General features: G+C 60.6%; 2 protein-coding genes across 2 annotated transcripts in view; one reads left to right on the forward strand and one right to left on the reverse strand.

Annotated features, from left to right (window-relative positions):
* LOC141054979 (protein mono-ADP-ribosyltransferase PARP9-like) overlaps window positions 1-5,397 on the reverse strand; it is a 105,913-nt gene extending 100,516 nt beyond the window's left edge. Inside the window, exon 1 of the mRNA XM_073551902.1 lies at window positions 5,378-5,397. The gene's annotated coding sequence lies outside the window, so the exon portion shown is untranslated. The remainder of the gene's footprint in view (window positions 1-5,377) is intronic.
* Window positions 5,398-5,473: 76 nt separating this feature from the next.
* Window positions 5,474-20,248, forward strand: DTX3L (deltex E3 ubiquitin ligase 3L). The gene is made up of 5 exons (XM_073551904.1): window positions 5,474-6,048; window positions 10,773-11,008; window positions 17,575-18,996; window positions 19,503-19,720; window positions 20,025-20,248. The coding sequence occupies exons 1-5, from the start codon at window positions 5,766-5,768 to the stop codon at window positions 20,092-20,094; spliced, it is 2,229 nt and encodes a 742-aa protein (XP_073408005.1). The 5' UTR covers window positions 5,474-5,765; the 3' UTR covers window positions 20,095-20,248.
* The last annotated feature ends 747 nt before the right edge of the window (window positions 20,249-20,995 follow it).

Below are 20,995 nucleotides of genomic sequence, written 5' to 3' on the forward strand. Positions count from 1 at the left end.
GGGGGGAGCGTACGAGGAGGCCGCGGGGGGGAGCGTACGAGGAGGCCGCGGGGGGGGAGCGTACGAGGAGGCCGCGGGGGGGAGCGTACGAGGAGGCCGCGGGGGGGAGCGTACGAGGAGGGCGCGTACGAGGAAGGAGCGGGGGGGCGTACGAGGAAGGCGCGGGGGGGCGTACGAGGAGGGCGCGGGGTGGAGCGTACGAGGAGGGCGCGGGGGGGAGCGTACGAGGAGGGCGCGGGGGGGAGCGTACGAGGAGGGCGCGGGGGGGAGCGTACGAGGAGGGCGCGGGGGGGAGCGTACGAGGAGGGCGCGGGGGGGAGCGTACGAGGAGGGCGCGGGGGGGAGCGTACGAGGAGGGCGCGGGGGGGGAGCGTACAAGGAGGGCACGGGGGCCGGAGGGCAGGGGGGAGGGGCGTATGAGGAGAGAGCGTGTGAGGATGGAGCGGGGGGAGCGTACGAGGACGCGGGGGGGGTGCACGAGGAGGGAGCAGGGGGGAGCGTACGAGGAGGGCGCGGGGGGGAGCGTACGAGGAGGCCGCGGGGGGGAGCGTACGAGGAGGGCGCGTACGAGGAAGGAGCGGGGGGGCGTACGAGGAAGGCGCGGGGGGGCGTACGAGGAGGGCGCGGGGTGGAGCGTACGAGGAGGGCGCGGGGGGGAGCGTACGAGGAGGGAGCAGGGGGGAGCGTACGAGGAGGGCGCAGGGGGGAGCGTACGAGGAGGGCGCAGGGGGGAGCGTACGAGGAGGGCGCAGGGGGGAGCGTACGAGGAGGGCGCAGGGGGGAGCGTACGAGGAGGGCGCAGGGGGGAGCGTACGAGGAGGGCGCAGGGGGGAGCGTACGAGGAGGGCGCAGGGGGGAGCGTACGAGGAGGGCGCAGGGGGGAGCGTACGAGGAGGGCGCAGGGGGGAGCGTACGAGGAGGGCGCAGGGGGGAGCGTACGAGGAGGGCGCAGGGGGGAGCGTACGAGGAGGGCGCAGGGGGGAGCGTACGAGGAGGGCGCAGGGGGGAGCGTACGAGGAGGGCGCAGGGGGGAGCGTACGAGGAGGGCGCAGGGGGGAGCGTACGAGGAGGGCGCAGGGGGGAGCGTACGAGGAGGGCGCAGGGGGGAGCGTACGAGGAGGGCGCAGGGGGGAGCGTACGAGGAGGGCGCAGGGGGGAGCGTACGAGGAGGGCGCAGGGGGGAGCGTACGAGGAGGGCGCAGGGGGGAGCGTACGAGGAGGGCGCAGGGGGGAGCGTACGAGGAGGGCGCAGGGGGGAGCGTACGAGGAGGGCGCAGGGGGGAGCGTACGAGGAGGGCGCAGGGGGGAGCGTACGAGGAGGGCGCAGGGGGGAGCGTACGAGGAGGCCGAAGAGGGGCGTACGAGGGCGCGGGGGAGCGTACGAGGGGGGCGCGGGGGGGCGTACGAGGGGGGCGCGGGGGGGCGTACGAGGGGGGCGCGGGGGGGCGTACGAGGGGGGCGCGGGGGGAGCGTACGAGGAGGGCGCAGGGGGGAGGGTACGAGGGGGGCGCAGAGGGGGGTACGAGGAGGCCGAAGAGGGGCGTACGAGGAGGGCGCAGGGGGGAGCGTACGAGGAGGGCGCAGGGGGGAGCGTACGAGGAGGGCGCAGGGGGGAGCGTACGAGGAGGGCGCAGGGGGGAGCGTACGAGGAGGGCGCAGGGGGGAGCGTACGAGGAGGGCGCAGGGGGGAGCGTACGAGGAGGGCGCGGGGGGGGAGCGTACGAGGAGGGCGCAGGGGGGAGCGTACGAGGAGGGCGCAGGGGGGAGCGTACGAGGAGGGCGCAGGGGGGAGCGTACGAGGAGGGCGCAGGGGGGAGCGTACGAGGAGGGCGCAGGGGGGAGCGTACGAGGAGGGCGCAGAGGGGGGTACGAGGAGGGCGCAGGGGGGAGCGTACGAGGAGGGCGCAGGGGGGAGCGTACGAGGAGGGCGCAGGGGGGAGCGTACGAGGAGGGCGCAGGGGGGAGCGTACGAGGAGGGCGCAGGGGGGAGCGTACGAGGAGGGCGCAGGGGGGAGCGTACGAGGAGGGCGCAGGGGGGAGCGTACGAGGAGGGCGCAGGGGGGAGCGTACGAGGAGGGCGCAGGGGGGAGCGTACGAGGAGGGCGCAGGGGGGAGCGTACGAGGAGGGCGCAGGGGGGAGCGTACGAGGAGGCCGAAGAGGGGCGTACGAGGGCGCGGGGGAGCGTACGAGGGGGGCGCGGGGGGGCGTACGAGGGGGGCGCGGGGGGGCGTACGAGGGGGGCGCGGGGGGGCGTACGAGGGGGGCGCGGGGGGAGCGTACGAGGAGGGCGCAGGGGGGAGGGTACGAGGGGGGCGCAGAGGGGGGTACGAGGAGGGCGCAGGGGGGAGCGTACGAGGAGGGCGCAGGGGGGAGCGTACGAGGAGGGCGCAGGGGGGAGCGTACGAGGAGGCCGAAGAGGGGCGTACGAGGAGGGCGCAGGGGGGAGCGTACGAGGAGGGCGCAGGGGGGAGCGTACGAGGAGGGCGCAGGGGGGAGCGTACGAGGAGGGCGCAGGGGGGAGCGTACGAGGAGGGCGCAGGGGGGAGCGTACGAGGAGGGCGCGGGGGGAGCGTACGAGGAGGGCGCAGGGGGGAGGGTACGAGGAGGGCGCAGAGGGGGGTACGAGGAGGCCGAAGAGGGGCGTACGAGGGCGCAGGGGAGCGTACGAGGAGGGCGCAGAGGGGAGCGTACGAGGAGGGCGCAGGGGGGAGCGTACGAGGAGGGCGCAGGGGGGAGCGTACGAGGAGGGCGCAGGGGGGAGCGTACGAGGAGGGCGCAGGGGGGAGCGTACGAGGAGGGCGCAGGGGGGAGCGTACGAGGAGGGCGCGGGGGGAGCGTACGAGGAGGGCGCAGGGGGGAGGGTACGAGGAGGGCGCAGAGGGGGGTACGAGGAGGCCGAAGAGGGGCGTACGAGGGCGCAGGGGAGCGTACGAGGAGGGCGCAGAGGGGAGCGTACGAGGAGGGCGCAGGGGGGAGCGTACGAGGAGGGCGCAGAGGGGAGCGTACGAGGAGGGCGCAGGGGGGAGCGTACGAGGAGGGCGCAGGGGGGAGCGTACGAGGAGGGCGCAGGGGGGAGCGTACGAGGAGGGCGCAGGGGGGAGCGTACGAGGGGGGCGCAGACGGGGGTACGAGGAGGCCGAAGAGGGGCGTACGAGGGCGCGGGGGAGCGTACGAGGAGGGCGCAGGGGGGAGTGTACGAGGAGGGCGCAGGGGGGAGTGTACGAGGAGGGCGCAGGGGGGAGCGTACGAGGAGGGCGCAGGGGGGAGCGTACGAGGAGGGCGCAGAGGGGAGCGTACGAGGAGGGCGCAGGGGGGAGCGTACGAGGAGGGCGCAGGGGGGAGCGTACGAGGAGGGCGCAGGGGGGAGCGTACGAGGAGGGCGCAGGGGGGAGCGTACGAGGGGGGCGCAGAGGGGGGTACGAGGAGGCCGAAGAGGGGCGTACGAGGGCGCGGGGGAGCGTACGAGGAGGGCGCAGGGGGGAGCGTACGAGGAGGGCGCAGGGGGGAGCGTACGAGGAGGGCGCAGGGGGGAGCGTACGAGGAGGGCGCAGGGGGGAGCGTACGAGGAGGGCGCAGGGGGGAGCGTACGAGGAGGGCGCAGGGGGGAGCGTACGAGGAGGGCGCAGGGGGGAGCGTACGAGGAGGCCGAAGAGGGGCGTACGAGGGCGCGGGGGAGCGTACGAGGGGGGTGCGGGGGGGCGTACGAGGGGGGCGCGGGGGAGCGCGTACGAGGAGGGCGCAGGGGGGAGCGTACGAGGAGGGCGCAGGGGGGAGCGTACGAGGAGGGCGCAGGGGGGAGCGTACGAGGAGGGCGCAGGGGGGAGCGTACGAGGAGGGCGCAGGGGGGAGCGTACGAGGAGGGCGCAGGGGGGAGCGTACGAGGAGGGCGCAGGGGGGAGCGTACGAGGAGGCCGAAGAGGGGCGTACGAGGGCGCGGGGGAGCGTACGAGGGGGGTGCGGGGGGGCGTACGAGGGGGGCGCGGGGGGGAGCGTACGAGGAGGGCGCAGACGGGGGTACGAGGAGGCCGAAGAGGGGCGTATGAGGGCGCGGGGGAGTGTACGAGGAGGGCGCAGGGGGGAGCGTACGAGGAGGGCGCAGGGGGGAGCGTACGAGGAGGGCGCAGGGGGGAGCGTACGAGGAGGGCGCAGGGGGGAGCGTACGAGGAGGGCGCAGGGGGGAGCGTACGAGGAGGGCGCAGGGGGGAGCGTATGAGGAGGCCGAAGAGGGGCGTACGAGGGCGCGGGGGAGCGTACGAGGAGGGCGCAGGGGGGAGCGTACGAGGAGGGCGCAGGGGGGAGCGTACGAGGAGGCCGCGGGGGGGAGCGTACGAGGAGGCCGAAGAGGGGCGTACGAGGAGGGCGCAGGGGGGAGCGTACGAGGAGGGCGCAGGGGGGAGCGTACGAGGAGGGCGCAGGGGGGAGCGTACGAGGAGGGCGCAGGGGGGAGCGTACGAGGAGGCCGCGGGGGGGAGTGTACGAGGAGGCCGAAGAGGGGCGTATGAGGGCGCGGGGGAGCGTACGAGGGGGGTGCGGGGGGGCGTACGAGGGGGGCGCGGGGGGGAGCGTACGAGGAGGGCGCAGGGGGGAGCGTACGAGGAGGGCGCAGGGGGGAGCGTACGAGGAGGGCGCAGGGGGGAGCGTACGAGGAGGGCGCAGGGGGGAGCGTACGAGGAGGGCGCAGGGGGGAGCGTACGAGGAGGGCGCAGGGGGGAGCGTACGAGGAGGGCGCAGGGGGGAGCGTATGAGGAGGCCGAAGAGGGGCGTACGAGGGCGCGGGGGAGCGTACGAGGAGGGCGCAGGGGGGAGCGTACGAGGAGGGCGCAGGGGGGAGCGTACGAGGAGGCCGCGGGGGGGAGCGTACGAGGAGGCCGAAGAGGGGCGTACGAGGAGGGCGCAGGGGGGAGCGTACGAGGAGGGCGCAGGGGGGAGCGTACGAGGAGGGCGCAGGGGGGAGCGTACGAGGAGGGCGCAGGGGGGAGCGTACGAGGAGGCCGCGGGGGGGAGTGTACGAGGAGGCCGAAGAGGGGCGTATGAGGGCGCGGGGGAGCGTACGAGGGGGGTGCGGGGGGGCGTACGAGGGGGGCGCGGGGGGGAGCGTACGAGGAGGGCGCAGGGGGGAGCGTACGAGGAGGGCGCAGGGGGGAGCGTACGAGGAGGGCGCAGGGGGGAGCGTACGAGGAGGGCGCAGGGGGGAGCGTACGAGGAGGGCGCAGGGGGGAGCGTACGAGGAGGGCGCAGGGGGGAGCGTACGAGGAGGCCGAATAGGGGCGTACGAGGGCGCGGGGGGGGTGTATGGAGGGGTCAAAGGGTTTTATGCGGAGTGAAGAAGGGGCGGTATATAGAGTCTGTATACAGAGATTCTGTCCTGAGTGATACCTTGTTGGGAGTCTGCAGCTGTGTGATCTCGGGCGTCTCTCTGCTCTCGGGGGTCTCGGGCGTCTCTCTCTGCTCCCGGGGGTCTCGGGCGTCTCTCTGCTCCCGGGGATCTCGGGCGTCTCTCTGCTCCCGGGGGTCTCGGGCGTCTCTCTGCTCCCGGGGGTCTCGGGGGTCTCTCTGCTCCCGGGGGTCTCGGGCGTCTCTCTGCTCCCGGGGGTCTCGGGCGTCTCTCTGCTCCGGTTCCGGGTGAGACTTTAGAAGTTTCTGTTTCTCACAAAGTGAAAGTGTCCGCGGAGCCGGAAGTGGCTGACAGCGGAGAGCGCGCACAGCAGCGGTACAAGGGGGCGCAGAGGATCGGGGGCCACAGACTGGCACTCAGGGGCCCCCTATGGACACCGGGCACACAGACCCTTATGTGCTGGGGCCTCTTGGTTCCCACTCACCACAGTTTGGGGGGAAGATGGAAACCAGTTCAGCCCCGAGTGTACCGGGGGGCGCGGTGAGGGTCGGGGGTCACCACGTCCTGGTGAGTCTCCCCCAGAATCTCCCAACATTCAAACTGAAGATACAGAAATATTTCATGTCCAGGAATAAATCTGGAGGAGAAGAAACCTGCGAAGTGACCGAGATCAGTCCGACCACCTACGGTGTCCGCTTCCAGAACCGAGAGGGTGAGTGCAGCCCCATGTACACCCCCCAGAGGAGCAGCCCCATGTACACCCCCCAGAGGAGCAGCCCCATGTACACCCCCCCAGAGGAGCAGCCCCATGTACACCCCCCAGAAGAGCAGCCCCATGTACAGCCCCCAGAGGAGCAGCCCCATGTACACCCCCCAGAGGAGCAGCCCCATGTACACCCCCCAGAGGAGCAGCCCCATGTACACCCCCCCAGAGAAGCAGCCCCATGTACAGCCCCCAGAGGAGCAGCCCCATGTACACCCCCCAGAGGAGCAGCCCCATGTACACCCCCCAGAGGAGCAGCCCCATGTACAGCCCCCAGAGGAGCAGCCCCATGTACAGCCCCCAGAGGAGCAGCCCCATGTACACCCCCCAGAGGAGCAGCCCCATGTACACCCCCCAGAGGAGCAGCCCCATGTACACCCCCCCAGAGGAGCAGCCCCATGTACACCCCCCAGAGGAGCAGCCCCATGTACACCCCCCAGAGGAGCAGCCCCATGTACAGCCCCCAGAGGAGCAGCCCCATGTACAGCCCCCAGAGGAGCAGCCCCATGTACAGCCCCCAGAGGAGCAGCCCCATGTACAGCCCCCAGAGGAGCAGCCCCATGTACAGCCCCCAGAGGAGCAGCCCCATGTACAGCCCCCAGAGGAGCAGCCCCATGTACAGCCCCCAGAGGAGCAGCCCCATGTACAGCCCCCAGAGGAGCAGCCCCATGTACAGCCCCCAGAGGAGCAGCCCCATGTACAGCCCCCAGAGGAGCAGCCCCATGTACAGCCCCCAGAGGAGCAGCCCCATGTACAGCCCCCAGAGGAGCAGCCCCATGTACAGCCCCCAGAGGAGCAGCCCCATGTACAGCCCCCAGAGGAGCAGCCCCATGTACAGCCCCCAGAGGAGCAGCCCCATGTACAGCCCCCAGAGGAGCAGCCCCATGTACACCCCCCAGAGGAGCAGCCCCATGTACACCCCCCCCGAGGAGCAGCCCCATGTACAGCCCCCAGAGGAGCAGCCCCATGTACAGCCCCCAGAGAAGCAGCCCCATGTACAGCCCCCAGAGGAGCAGCCCCATGTACAGCCCCCAGAGGAGCAGCCCCATGTACAGCCCCCAGAGGAGCAGCCCCATGTACAGCCCCCAGAGGAGCAGCCCCATGTACAGCCCCCAGAGGAGCAGCCCCATGTACAGCCCCCAGAGGAGCAGCCCCATGTACAGCCCCCAGAGGAGCAGCCCCATGTACAGCCCCCAGAGGAGCAGCCCCATGTACAGCCCCCAGAGGAGCAGCCCCATGTACAGCCCCCAGAGGAGCAGCCCCATGTACAGCCCCCAGAGGAGCAGCCCCATGTACAGCCCCCAGAGGAGCAGCCCCATGTACACCCCCCAGAGGAGCAGCCCCATGTACACCCCCCCCCAGAGGAGCAGCCCCATGTACAGCCCCCAGAGGAGCAGCCCCATGTACAGCCCCCAGAGGAGCAGCCCCATGTACAGCCCCCAGAGGAGCAGCCCCATGTACAGCCCCCAGAGGAGCAGCCCCATGTACACCCCCCAGAGGAGCAGCCCCATGTACAGCCCCCAGAGGAGCAGCCCCATGTACAGCCCCCAGAGGAGCAGCCCCATGTACAGCCCCCAGAGGAGCAGCCCCATGTACAGCCCCCAGAGGAGCAGCCCCATGTACAGCCCCCAGAGGAGCAGCCCCATGTACAGCCCCCAGAGGAGCAGCCCCATGTACAGCCCCCAGAGGAGCAGCCACATGTACAGCCCCCAGAGGAGCAGCCCCATGTACACCCCCCAGAGGAGCAGCCCCATGTACAGCCCCCAGAGGAGCAGCCCCATGTACAGCCCCCAGAGGAGCAGCCCCATGTACACCCCCCAGAGGAGCAGCCCCATGTACACCCCCCAGAGGAGCAGCCCCATGTACACCCCCCAGAAGAGCAGCCCCATGTACAGCCCCCAGAGGAGCAGCCCCATGTACACCCCCCAGAGGAGCAGCCCCATGTACACCCCCCAGAGGAGCAGCCCCATGTACACCCCCTAGAGGAGCAGCCCCATGTACACCCCCTAGAGGAGCAGCCCCATGTACACCCCCTAGAGGAGCAGCCCCATGTACACCCCCTAGAGGAGCAGCCCCATGTACACCCCCTAGAGGAGCAGCCCCATGTACACCCCCTAGAGGAGCAGCCCCATGTACACCCCCCCAGAGGAGCAGCCCCATGTACAGCCCCCAGAGGAGCAGCCCCATGTACAGCCCCCAGAGGAACAGCCCCCAGAGGAGCAGCCCCATGTACAGCCCCCAGAGGAGCAGCCCCCAGAGGAGCAGCCCCATGTACACCCCCCAGAGGAGCAGCCCCATGTACACCCCCAGAGGAGCAGCCCCATGTACACCCCCCAGAGGAGCAGCCCCATGTACACCCCCCAGAGGAGCAGCCTCATGTACACCCCCCAGAAGAGCAGTCCCCCTGTGCGCGCCCTCCCCCCAGAAGAGCAGTCTCTCTTCTCTTCTCAGCAGTGTACGGTATACGGTGCGGTCTCAGAGGTTGTCTCTTCTCTTCTCAGCAGTGTACGGTATACGGTGCTGTCTCGGAGGTTGTCTCTTCTCTTCTCAGCAGTGTACGGTATACGATGTGGTCTTGGAGGTTGTCTCTTTCTCTTCCCAGCAGTGTACGGTATACGGTGCTGTCTCGGAGGTTGTCTCTTCTCTCCTCAGCATGTACGGTATACGGTGCGGTCTTGGAGGTTGTCTCTTTTCTCCTCAGCAGTGTACGGTATACGGTGCGGTCTCGGAGGTTGTCTCTTTCTCTTCCCAGCAGTGTACGGTATACGGTGCGGTCTCGGAGGCTGTCTCTTCTCAGCAGTATACGGTGTGGTCTCGGAGGTTGTCTCTTCTTTTCTCAGCAGTGTACGGTATACGGTGCGGTCTCGGAGGTTGTCTCTTCTCTTCTCAGCATGTACGGTATACGGTGCGGTCTCGGAGGTTGTCTCTTCTCAGCAGTATACGGTGCGGTCTTGGAGGTTGTCTCTTCTCAGCAGTATACGGTGCGGTCTCGGAGGTTGTCTCTTCTCTTCTCAGCAGTGTACGGTATACGGTGCGGTCTTGGAGGTTCTCTTCTCAGCAGTGTACAGTATACGGTGTGGTCTCGGAGGTTGTCTCTTCTTTCTCAGCAGTGTACGGTATACGGTGCGGTGTCGGAGGTTGTCTGTTCTCAGCAGTATACGGTGCGGTCTCGGAGGTTGTCTCTTCTCTTCTCAGCATGTACGGTATACGGTGCGGTCTCGGAGGTTGTCTCTTCTCTTCTCAGCATGTACGGTATACGGTGCGGTCTCGGAGGTTGTCTCTTCTCTTCTCAGCATGTACGGTATACGGTGCGGTCTCGGAGGTTGTCTCTTCTCAGCAGTGTACGGTATACGGTGCGGTCTTGGAGGTTGTCTCTTCTCAGCAGTGTACGGTATACGGTGTGGTCTCGGAGGTTGTCTCTTCTTTTCTCAGCAGTGTACGGTATACGGTGCGGTCTCGGAGGTTGTCTCTTTTCAGCAGTGTACGGTATACGGTGCAGTCTCGGAGGTTGTCTCTTCTTTTCTCAGCAGTGTACGGTATACGGTGCGGTCTCGGAGGTTGTCTCTTCTTTTCTCAGCAGTGTACGGTATACGGTGCGGTCTCGGAGGTTGTCTCTTCTCAGCAGTGTACGGTATACGGTGCGGTCTTGGAGGTTGTCTCTTCTCAGCAGTGTACGGTATACGGTGCGGTCTCGGAGGTTGGCTCTTCTCTCCTCAGCAGTGTACGGTATACGGTGCGGTCTCGGAGGTTGTCTCTTTCTCTTCCCAGCAGTGTACGGTATACGGTGCGGTCTTGGAGGTTGTCCCTTCTCAGCAGTGTACGGTATACGGTGCGCTCGGAGGTTGTCTCTTCTCAGCAGTGTACGGTATACGGTGCGGTCTTGGAGGTTGTCTCTTCTCAGCAGTGTACGGTATACGGTGCGGTCTTGGAGGTTGTCTCTTCTCAGCAGTGTACGGTATACGGTGCGGTCTCGGAGGTTGTCTCTTCTCTTCTCAGCAGTGTACTGTATACGGTGTGGTCTCGGAGGTTGTCTCTTCTCTCCTCAGCAGTGTACGGTATACGGTGCGGTCTCGGAGGTTGTCTCTTTCTCTTCCCAGCAGTGTACGGTATACGGTGCGGTCTTGGAGGTTGTCTCTTCTCAGCAGTGTACGGTATACGGTGCGGTCTTGGAGGTTGTCTCTTCTCAGCAGTGTACGGTATACGGTGCGGTCTCGGAGGTTGTCTCTTCTCTTCTCAGCAGTGTACTGTATACGGTGTGGTCTCGGAGGTTGGCTCTTCTCTCCTCAGCAGTGTACGGTATACGGTGCGGTCTCGGAGGTTGTCTCTTTCTCTTCCCAGCAGTGTACGGTATACGGTGCGGTCTTGGAGGTTGTCCCTTCCCAGCAGTGTACGGTATACGGTGCGGTCTTGGAGGTTGTCTCTTCTCAGCAGTGTACGGTATACGGTGCGGTCTTGGAGGTTGTCTCTTCTCAGCAGTGTACGGTATACGGTGCGGTCTCGGAGGTTGTCTCTTCTCTTCTCAGCAGTGTACGGTATACGGTGTGGTCTCGGAGGTTGTTTCTTCTCTTCTCAGCAGTGTACGGTATACAGTGCGGTCTCGGAGGTTGTCTCTTCTCTTCTCAGCAGTGTACGGTATACAGTGCGGTCTCGGAGGTTGTCTCTTCTCTCCCCAGCACTGCACAGAGTTCTCCAGAGGAAGGACCACATGATCGATACTGTTCGGGTGACGATCAGAGAAGGTGACATCCATCGCAGCCCCCGATCCTCCAGGACACGTGAGAGCGCAGATCTATCTATAGAAGACGGGAGCGGAGATTACATCGGTGCGGGCCGTCCTCCTCCTCCAGAGAGCGACCACCGGACCCTCGCAGACCCCACTGCAGGGGGTCACAGCGCCCCTTTTCCAGAGGTGATTGCAGCCACACTGACATCTTTGCTGTAGTCGTCTGTCATTGACCACGCTCTCTGGTTTCTGCAGCTTTCCCATGTCAGGTGGCGCACGGGTCTGACCACATTCTCCTCCATCAGCGGGCATTTTATGGGCAGAAGTGATGGTTTGTGATGAAAGTGGCAATAACAAGACAAGCCCCTTTATTACAGCAGCAGCCCCTCTACTCTCAGATATTATTTGGCTGTGCTGCAGCTGCACGCCGCACGTGCAGACGTCCTGTAACATGTTCATCATAGGTTTTTAATACACCATATGACTGCAGGGGCGTGGTCAGTGATTGGCAGGGGCGTGGTCAGTGGCTGTGGTCAGTGATTGGCTGGGGCGTGGTCAGTGGATGTGCAGGGGTGTGGTCAGTGGCAGTGGTCAATGACTGAGTGAGACGTGGTCAGTGGCTGTGGTCAGTGATTGGCTGAGGTGTGGTCAGTGGATATGCAGAGGCGTGGTCAGTGGCTGCAGAGGTGTGGTCAGTGGCTGTGCAGGGGCGTGGTCAGTGGCTGTGATCAGTGATTGGCTGGGGCGTGGTCAGTGGATATGCAGAGGTGTGGTCAGTGGCTGTGCAGGGGCGTGGTCAGTGACAGTGGTCAATGATTGGCTGAGACGTGGTGATCTCCTCACCAATGTTCCCCTTATCTTGATGCTGGACTGAAGGACACTTGTTAAATCTAAAAATAGGTTACATGCCTCTATATAAAGAGATTCAGAGACAGAGAGAGACAGCCGGAGATTCTGCCAAGACATACAGTGTACATCTAAAGGACCAAAGACAGGACTGCAGCCAATATCCTGGCTCCATCATGAGGGACAAGGATCTATCATTCTACAGGAAACAACCTCGGGGTTTTCGGCTCTGGTAGGAAGGATGCAGATCTGATCCATTGACCGTCGCTGAACCATGGATACGTTTGGAGAAAGCCAGAATTGGGACCCACTGGTGTCTCTCGGGTTAACTGGCCTTGTACCTTGTTAAATGGAGAGCGGGCGTTCGGCGGGACTATCCCTGGTCCTTGCGGTTTCGGCTAGCAGTCCTGGGCGCCCGTCGACCCCCTGTGTCTCCACATTATGGTGGCTGCAGTGGGATATTACTCAGCCCCGTGGATTCAGGGATGCTGCATGGGACTGGTGTTCTCACACACTGTCCAGGGCTCCACAACCAGGGAGGCATGCAGGCAGACCCAGCAGACCATTGCTGAGGCATGCACAGCAGGTTTCTGATGCTACTATGTCCAACCCCACCAACTCGGCCATGGGAAGACGACCAGAGTGAGTATGTGACCTCAACAAGAGACGGAAGCAACTGGAGAGGTGCCAGCTTCAACAGACTGAATGGGATTTAATCCAGGAACTACGGAATGCGGAGGAAGCCATGCCTGGACCCAATGGATACCAGTACTTACTCTTCAATTACGTGTGGAGTTTGCTTTCGTAAGGAGGACATGGAATATGCTCTGAGGAAACTAGAGAGGTTTGTGTCATAGACGTGAGACCTCTTACATTCCAGACTGTAGTTAACGACCTGTTGTGGAGAGGAATGATCGGTGTCCTACCACATCTGGCTAATTAAGATGGGGAGCAATGTGAAGGCACGGCCTTGTATCTTAATTACCCAGACGACTATTTTTGGAAAACCAATAATAAATGCCGTTATGTATACCTTTGCTTGTGTAAGCCTGTAATATTGATGTGTAAGCTGATATTCCATATAATCTAGTGTGCGCTTATCTTTGATGACTAGTGATGTCTGCTGATATGCTAATTGTGCATTGTATTATGGAGCCAGTTTGTTGACTCCAAAAGCAGAGAGGGAAAAACTATGCAATTAGATTAAATAATCAACTAATGCTACTTGATCTCATCAGCATTCTTTAAAGGGAATCTGTCACCCCATTTTAGCCCTATCAGCTGCGGCCACTGCCATCAGGGGCTTATCTACAGCATTCTGTAATCCCGTAGAGACGCCCCCGATGAAAGCTGAAAGATAAGAAAAATGAGTTAGATTATACTCACCGGGGGGCGGTCCGGTGCGGTGGGTGTCGCGGTCCCGTCTGGCGCCTCCCATCTTCATACGATGATGTCCTCCTTGCTTCTCCCTCGGCTCCTGCGCAGGCGTACTATATCTCTCCTGTTGAGGGTAGAGCAGAGTACTGCAGTGCGCAGGCGCTGGGCCTCTCTGACCTTTCCCGGCACCTGCGCACTGCAGTACTTTACTCTGCCCTCAACAGGACAGATATAGTACGCCTGCGCAGGAGCCGAGGGAGAAGCAAGGAGGACATTATCGTATGAAGATGGGAGGCGCCGGACCGCGACACCCACCGCACCCTACCGTGCCCCCCGGTGAGTATAATGTAACGTGTTTTTCTTAACTTTCAGGTTTCATCGGGGGCTTCTCTACAGCATTACAGAACGGCGGTGGCCGCAGCTTATAGGCCTAAAATGGGGTGACAGATTCCCTTTAAGCCCTTATCTTCATGCTGGACTGAAGGACACTTGTTAAATGTAAAAATAGGTTACATGCCTCTGTATAAAGAGACTCAGAAACAGAGAAACTGAGTGAGAGAGACAGCCGGAGATTCTGCCAAGACATATACATCCAAAAGACCAGAGACAGGACAGCAGCCAATATCACGGCACCATCACGAGGGAGAGGGATCTATCATTCTACAGGAAACAACCTAGGGGTTTTCGGCTCCGTTAGGAAGGATACAGATCTGCTCCATTGACCATCGCTGAACCATGGATACGTTTGGAGAAGCCAGAATTTGGGCCTGCGTATTCACCTGGCTCCATGGAGACGTTCGGAGAAGCAGGTTGTGACTCTCAGGTCAACTGGCCTAGTACCTTGTAAGGACTCTGCGGACTGTCATCTCCCTACGCTTGTCGTTACCTCCTCTCTGTGTGTGTGCCACAGGTGGGGTAGTCGGCTCTGGGAGCTCTGACATAACATCTGCCATTATCCCGGCGGCTCAGCGGAAGGGTGAGACCCTGTAATGTCACCATCTTGGGGTACTGTGCTGGGACTGTACTATGCGTCATCTGCCTGGTTTGTGGCTCAATAAGCATTGCCGCACTGTTGCCCTCACCCTGTGTTGTCTGAGTAGCGTTATGCCCACATTAAAAGGAGAGCGGGTGTTTGGCGGACAATCTATGGTCCTTTCAGTTCTGGCTAGCGGACCATGTCTCCACAGGAGTGGTCAGTGGCTGTGATGCAGTAGGACCAATGGCTGTGCAGGGCGTGGTCAGTGTATTCAGGGGTGTGGCTATTGTATTTAGGGCGTGGTCAGGGTGGGGTGAGTTTGTGTTGGTGCAGAATCGGTGACTGTGCGGCTGTCGGTCGGGGCATGCTGAGGAGTGGAGCCAGTGACGGGTAAGGACCAGCGTACAAGACTCTTGCAAAGATATTTTAGTCTCAATAGATTTTTTTTTTTTAATTAAATCTAAGAAAAACCAACCCCGTAATCAATTCTGAAAAACCAACCCCGTAATCAATTCTGAAAAACCAACCCCGTAATCAATTCTGAAAAACCAACCTCGTAATCCATTCTGAAAAACCAACCCCGTAATCCATTCTGAAAAACCAACCTCGTAATCCATTCTGAAAAACCAACCCCGTAATCCATTCTGAAAAACCAACCTCGTAATCCATTCTGAAAAACCAACCCCGTAATCAATTCTGAAAAACCAACCCCGTAATCCATTCTGAAAAACCAACCCCGTAATCAATTCTGAAAAACCAACCTCGTAATCCATTCTGAAAAACCAACCCCGTAATCCATTCTGAAAAACCAACCCCGTAATCCATTCTGAAAAACCAACCTCGTAATCCATTCTGAAAAACCAACCCCGTAATCAATTCTGAAAAACCAACCCCGTAATCCATTCTGAAAAACCAACCCCGTAATCAATTCTGAAAAACCAACCCCGTAATCCATTCTGAAAAACCAACCTCGTAATCCATTCTGAAAAACCAACCTCGTAATCCATTCTGAAAAACCAACCCCGTAATCCATTCTGAAAAACCAACCTCGTAATCCATTCTGAAAAACCAACCCCGTAATCCATTCTGAAAAACCAACCTCGTAATCCATTCTGAAAAACCAACCCCGTAATCAATTCTGAAAAACCAACCCCGTAATCCATTCTGAAAAACCAACCTCGTAATCCATTCTGAAAAACCAACCCCGTAATCCATTCTGAAAAACCAACCCCGTAATCAATTCTGAAAAACCAACCCCGTAATCAATTCTGAAAAACCAACCCCGTAATCCATTCTGAAAAACCAACCTCGTAATCCATTCTGAAAAACCAACCCCGTAATCCATTCTGAAAAACCAACCCCGTAATCCATTCTGAAAAACCAACCCCGTAATCAATTCTGACTCAGATTTTATGAATTAAGAGATAATCTGCACTAACTGAGGAGGACGGCTGCAGGATGGTGCAGTGCTGGTCAGTGACTGCGGCCCCCCGCCCTAGGGCCGCTGACTGTGAGGTGGACAGCAGCAGGATGTCGCAGTGCTGGACAGTGACTGCGGCCCCCCCGCCCTAGGGCCACTGACTGTGAGGCAGACGGCTGCAGGATGTCGCAGTGCTGGACAGTGACTGTGAGGCAGACGGCTGCAGGATGATGCAGTGCTGGACAGTGACTGCGGCCCCCCCGCCCTAGGGCCACTGACTGTGAGGTGGACGGCTGCAGGATGGTGCAGTGCTGGTCAGTGACTGCGCCCCCCGTCCTAGGGCCGCTGGATGGCTGCAGGATGGCACAGTGCTGGTCAGTGACTACGGCCCCCCGTCCTAGGGCCGCTGACTGTGAGGTGGATGGCTGCAGGATGGCACAGTGCTGGTCAGTGACTACGGCCCCCCCGCCCTAGGGCCGCTGACTGTGAGGTGGACGGCTGCAGGATGGTGCAGTGCTGGTCAGTGACTGCGCCCCCCGTCCTAGGGCCGCTGGATGGCTGCAGGATGGCACAGTGCTGGTCAGTGACTACGGCCCCCCGTCCTAGGGCCGCTGACTGTGAGGTGGATGGCTGCAGGATGGAGCAGTGCTGGTCAGTGACTACGGCCCCCCCGCCCTAGGGCCGCTGACTGTGAGGTGGACGGCTGCAGGATGGCACAGTGCTGGTCAATGACTGCGGCCCCCCCGTCTTAGGGCCGCTGACTGTGAGGTGGATGGCGCAGTGCTGGTCAGTGACTGCGGCCCCCCCGCCCTCAGGCCGCTGACTGTGAGGTGGACGGCTGCAGGATGGCACAGTGCTGGTCAATGACTGCGGCCCCCCGTCTTAGGGCCGCTGACTGTGAGGTGGATGGCGCAGTGCTGGTCAGTGACTGCGGCCCCCGCCCTCAGGCCGCTGACTGTGAGGTGGACGGCTGCAGGATGGCACAGTGCTGGTCAATGACTGCGGCCCCCCCGTCCTAGGGCCGCTGATTGTGAGGAGGATGGCGCAGTGCTGGTCAATGACTGTGGCCCTCAGGCCGCTGACTGTGAGGTGGACGGCTGCAGGATGTTGCAATGCTGGTCAGTGACTGCGTCCCCCCTCCCGCGGTTTCAGGCCACAGAATGTGAGGTGGACGGCTGCACAATGGTGCCGTGCTGGTCAAAGACTGCCGCCGCCCTCAGGCCACTGATGGACAGATGTCTCTGCACGAAAATAGGTGGTAAATCTATCGAATTCAGGCGACAGCATGAATGCAGGAGATGGCTGCACATTACAGCAGCCCTCCAATGTTTAATTTCACCCCCGGTATCAGTAATGTAATTTCCCTGCACCCAGTACTCTTCTTGCCAGCGTCGTCTTCTGCTTACTCGGTGCCGCTCCTCTCGGTCTCCAGCACTTTATCACCTGCATATCCTCCGGTGTCACTGTCGTGTGAAACTGTGAGGGCCAGAACCCAGTCCCTATAGACGGACACTGAGCTGGTGACCGTTACTGCTGAGTTCTGGTCATTCAGGCACTGCAGTAACAAGATGGCGGCGCAGGACCAGAGTGGCTCCGGGAAGAGCAGAAGACAGCAGCTGGTAAGTAAAAAGAATAGGGGCAGGGAAATAACATTAGTGACAGCCCTCCGGTAATGAAATGAATACTCTGCTGTGGTCCTGTAGCCCACCAGTGATTGCCGGCCTCTGCCACAGTCTTGGCTCAAGGACGATCCTGGTGGGTTGTAAAGGGAACCTGACAGCGGACACACGTGCCGATCTCCGGCGGCATGTATCCGACACAAGGTATGACCAGGTCCGTCTGACTAATCTCCCCGCGGTTATTAAGCGGTGTCTTTATTTGGGACTTGACAGTGATCCACAGTCGGACATTCCTGGCTGAGGTGGTACTGCTGTTTCTGGACACATGACGCTGGGGTCGGCACAGGTTTCCGCAGTCACATGCACCCTAAAGCATTTTATTGCGATCCATTTTGCTACACGGAGGACAAATAAGGAGCTGATGTTTTATGTAAGGACCCTACTCGTGCAGCCACTTCTGCAGTGTCCAGACTCGACCGTCACCACCTTCTCCCTTTCTTTCCTACCTCTCCAGATCTTTCCTTACGTCTCTGCACAGCTCCACCCAGACTTGATCCATTTACAGATCTTGCAGCAAATCTCACACAAGTTTCCATCTCTGAAAATGGCAGAGACTCAAGCCGGCATCGAAATCAGAGGAAGTTACAGTGAAATCGAAGAGCTTCGTAGATTCCTCCAGACACAGCTCGGGGGTGGTGAGAGGAGCACAATCCACCATGAGGAGGAGCGCGGAGAAGACGGAGACGACTGGCTGAACCTTCAGACACCTTTATATGAGTATATCACTGAGATCTACAAAGAGGAGCTGACAAAGATGGAGACGCGATACAAGGTGGAGGTGACCGAGGGGAAGAAATCTGAGAACACCTCTTACATAAAACTGAACCCTCTGGCACCTGACTCCTCAGTGGATCGAGCAAAGCAAATCTTTATTGAAAAGATCCAAGCTGTGACCAAGGACTGGAGCCAGAAGGAAGTGCCGATATCCGCCATGAAAGCTCCACTGGAAGACACCAAACACTACATGAAGGAACATCACAAGACCTTGGTCCTAGTGGACGGAGATCGTCTAATTCTCCGTGGACCTGAACGGGAATTGTCCCTGGCAGTGGGGGCTTTGCATAAAGTAGAAGGCCGATCTCGGCACCCCCGCAGAGGCATAACCATCTCATCGAGGGACACGAGGAGCGAGGTGATAGTAGATGCCAGGCACATGGACATCTTGAAGAAATTAAAGTCCAGAGAGATGGAGGAGCTCCAGCAGAAGTACGGAGTGATGATGGATGAAGAAGGTAAAGACAAGAACGTGAGAGTCACATTCAGAGTCACGAGCGGGGCCCCTGATCTGCGCGCACACGCCTGTCACAGCTTCACCAGCCTTCTGCAGAGCACCATCATGAACCTGCAGAGAAAAACCATCCACGGGAACCTGGAGAATGGAGAGCAACTGGAGCAGTTCAGAACGGAGCTGCAGAAAGCGGGACTAGACGTTATTCTGGAGCAGGACAATGGCTCCGTCACCCTCATCGCTTCTCCAGTCCTCCTGGAGTTTGCTGAAGAGAAGCTCCGGGAGTTCTTCAAGATAAAAGATGTCCGGGATGCTGCTGCCTCCAGACGTGAGGCTCAGGAGGCAATGGACACTACTGGTCCCCCTGCTACAAAGGCGAGAGCGGAGCAGGAGCTGTGCCCTATCTGCCTGGACCAGATTACAAATAAGAAGGTCCTGAAGTGCAAACATGAATTCTGTGCTCACTGTCTCCAGAAATGTCAAGACCTGAAGCCGGTCTGCCCCGTGTGTGGTGTCCCGTACGGAGTTGTCATAGGGAACCAGCCTGATGGGACGATGAAAGTTACGACCTCAGGACTAAGCCTGCCGGGCTATCTTGGATGTGGCACCATACACATTCAATATGAAGTCCCAGGGGGCATTCAGCAGGTGAGTGCAGGGGATACGGAGCTGGGGGAGAGGAGGGCATGATAATCACGCTGCCATCAATGTCTGGTCACTAGGGGACCCAGCACTGACGGAGAGGCATGGGTCTCCGCTCTGAGGGACGTCTGGGTCCGTCAGGCGCAGCACAGCCCGGTGCTCCCATTGGGCGGTGCTGTTTGGGATATAAATATAGATGTTATTGGGGTCCTATATATTAGACTATCAGCCATTGATGTCTGACTGTTCTGACGTTGGGGTCTGTGATGCCCCTTGACTTTTGGAGCCTTTATGGCCTCGTTCAGATGTAGATTTGCTGCAGTTCTGCAGTGACGCATTATAGAAGTGACGGAGATCAGTGGATCTGGACCTGATGCATTTTTTAGTGTAAATCCACCTTCATTTGTCGTATTTCAGGCTGCAGGCTGAGCCTCATCCACACCGCCATCATGTTTCTGCCATCACATGTTCCAGGTCCGGTAACTCCATGTTTTATCTTCTCTCCTATCCAGAAGAACCATCCTAACCCCGGAAAGCCGTTCCATGGCACTCAACGCATGGCGTATTTACCGGATAACCGAGAGGGTCAGGAGGTTCTTCGTCTGCTCAGGAAAGCCTTCGATCAGAAACTGATCTTCACCGTGGGGGAATCTCGCACCACCGGCGCTAAAGACGCTGTGACCTGGAACGACATTCATCATAAGACCAACCCTCAGGGGGGCGCCGCCGGGTAAGAGCATGATGGGACTCGGATTTATTCTAAGGGGGCAGCAGAGTAAGCCCCTAGTAACGCATGGCGTAGTGATTGTACACGACAGGTTGGATTCTGCACACAGTACAAATGTCGCTGGGGCGCGTGAAATCTGCAACAAACACATGTTTTTTGCTGCTAAGTCACTAGTGCCCGGGACTGCCCTCATTTATGGAGAGTTTTACTGGATGTTGGTCTTCACTGTGGGCAGCTGCGATGGCCGTCTCCCTCTCTGCGGCACCCGTATCATGCTCTGTAACGTCCTCGTATCTTTCTCCTGCAGGTTTGGGTTCCCGGATCCCGATTATCTGAAGCGTGTCCGAGATGAGCTGAAAGCTAAAGGCGTGGAGTGAGCGATGTCCAGTCCTTTTGTAGGGTGACTGCCACCAGCAGCGTGTGATTGTGGGCAGAGGATCTTGGTCACATTCTCTCACAATGACCAGTTTCGTTTATTTGCTGAGATGTAATGAGCACAATAAAGTTGGCCGCAGTGCTGTGGACCCGCAAGATCTCAGACTCCTTATTCCCTGCTCGTGCTGGACTTATCCGTCTACACTTTCATTACTGCGTTGTTTGCACGTCCATGTCACAAACGCCATAATTATGGTAGAAACCACCTCAAACCGGAGTCCTAACACACGGCAGGAAAACGGTGTAAGACTGTGCCCGGTCACAACCGCAATCATGGTATAGTCCATCCTCATTCACCTCAACTGGTGGGTCCAGTCAAAATACATAGAGGGATGTCAGGTGAATATAGTACACTAAGGTGCGGACGTACAGTAGCATGTAAAACAGCAGCCGAGCCAGCTGCACCCGCCAGTGCTCACCTCGACGGCAGCCGAGCCAGCTGCACCCACCAGTGTTCACCTCAAAGGCTAGCCAAGCCAGCTGCACCCGCCAGTGCTCACCTCAACGGCAGTCGAGCCAGCTGCACCCGCCAGTGCTCACCTCAACGGCAGTCGAGCCAGCTGCACCCGCCAGCACTCATCTCTCCGTCAGACTGTACAGTCTGCACCTGCAGTTCCTGTCATCTCTGCCTGCCTGCATCTGTTGGACATTCCTCTGTGCCATCCCAGCTATCCGCTCCTAGGGGTCAGCCACCATCTACCCAAGGTCAGTCCTGGAGTAGCACTGGATCACCTCACTTGTCTCTCCACAGACCGCGGTGTCATTAGCTGCTGCATGTCCGTGGTCAGATTGGTTGAGGCTCCTAGTCCCTCCCCTTCAGGTCTTCCCTGTGCTTTGGCACAG

The sequence above is a fragment of the Dendrobates tinctorius genome, unplaced genomic scaffold (genome assembly GCF_039654945.1).
Source record: "Dendrobates tinctorius isolate UK_male_01 unplaced genomic scaffold, ASM3965494v1 ptg000182l, whole genome shotgun sequence".
In the NCBI taxonomy this organism is placed as follows: Eukaryota; Metazoa; Chordata; class Amphibia; order Anura; family Dendrobatidae; genus Dendrobates; species Dendrobates tinctorius.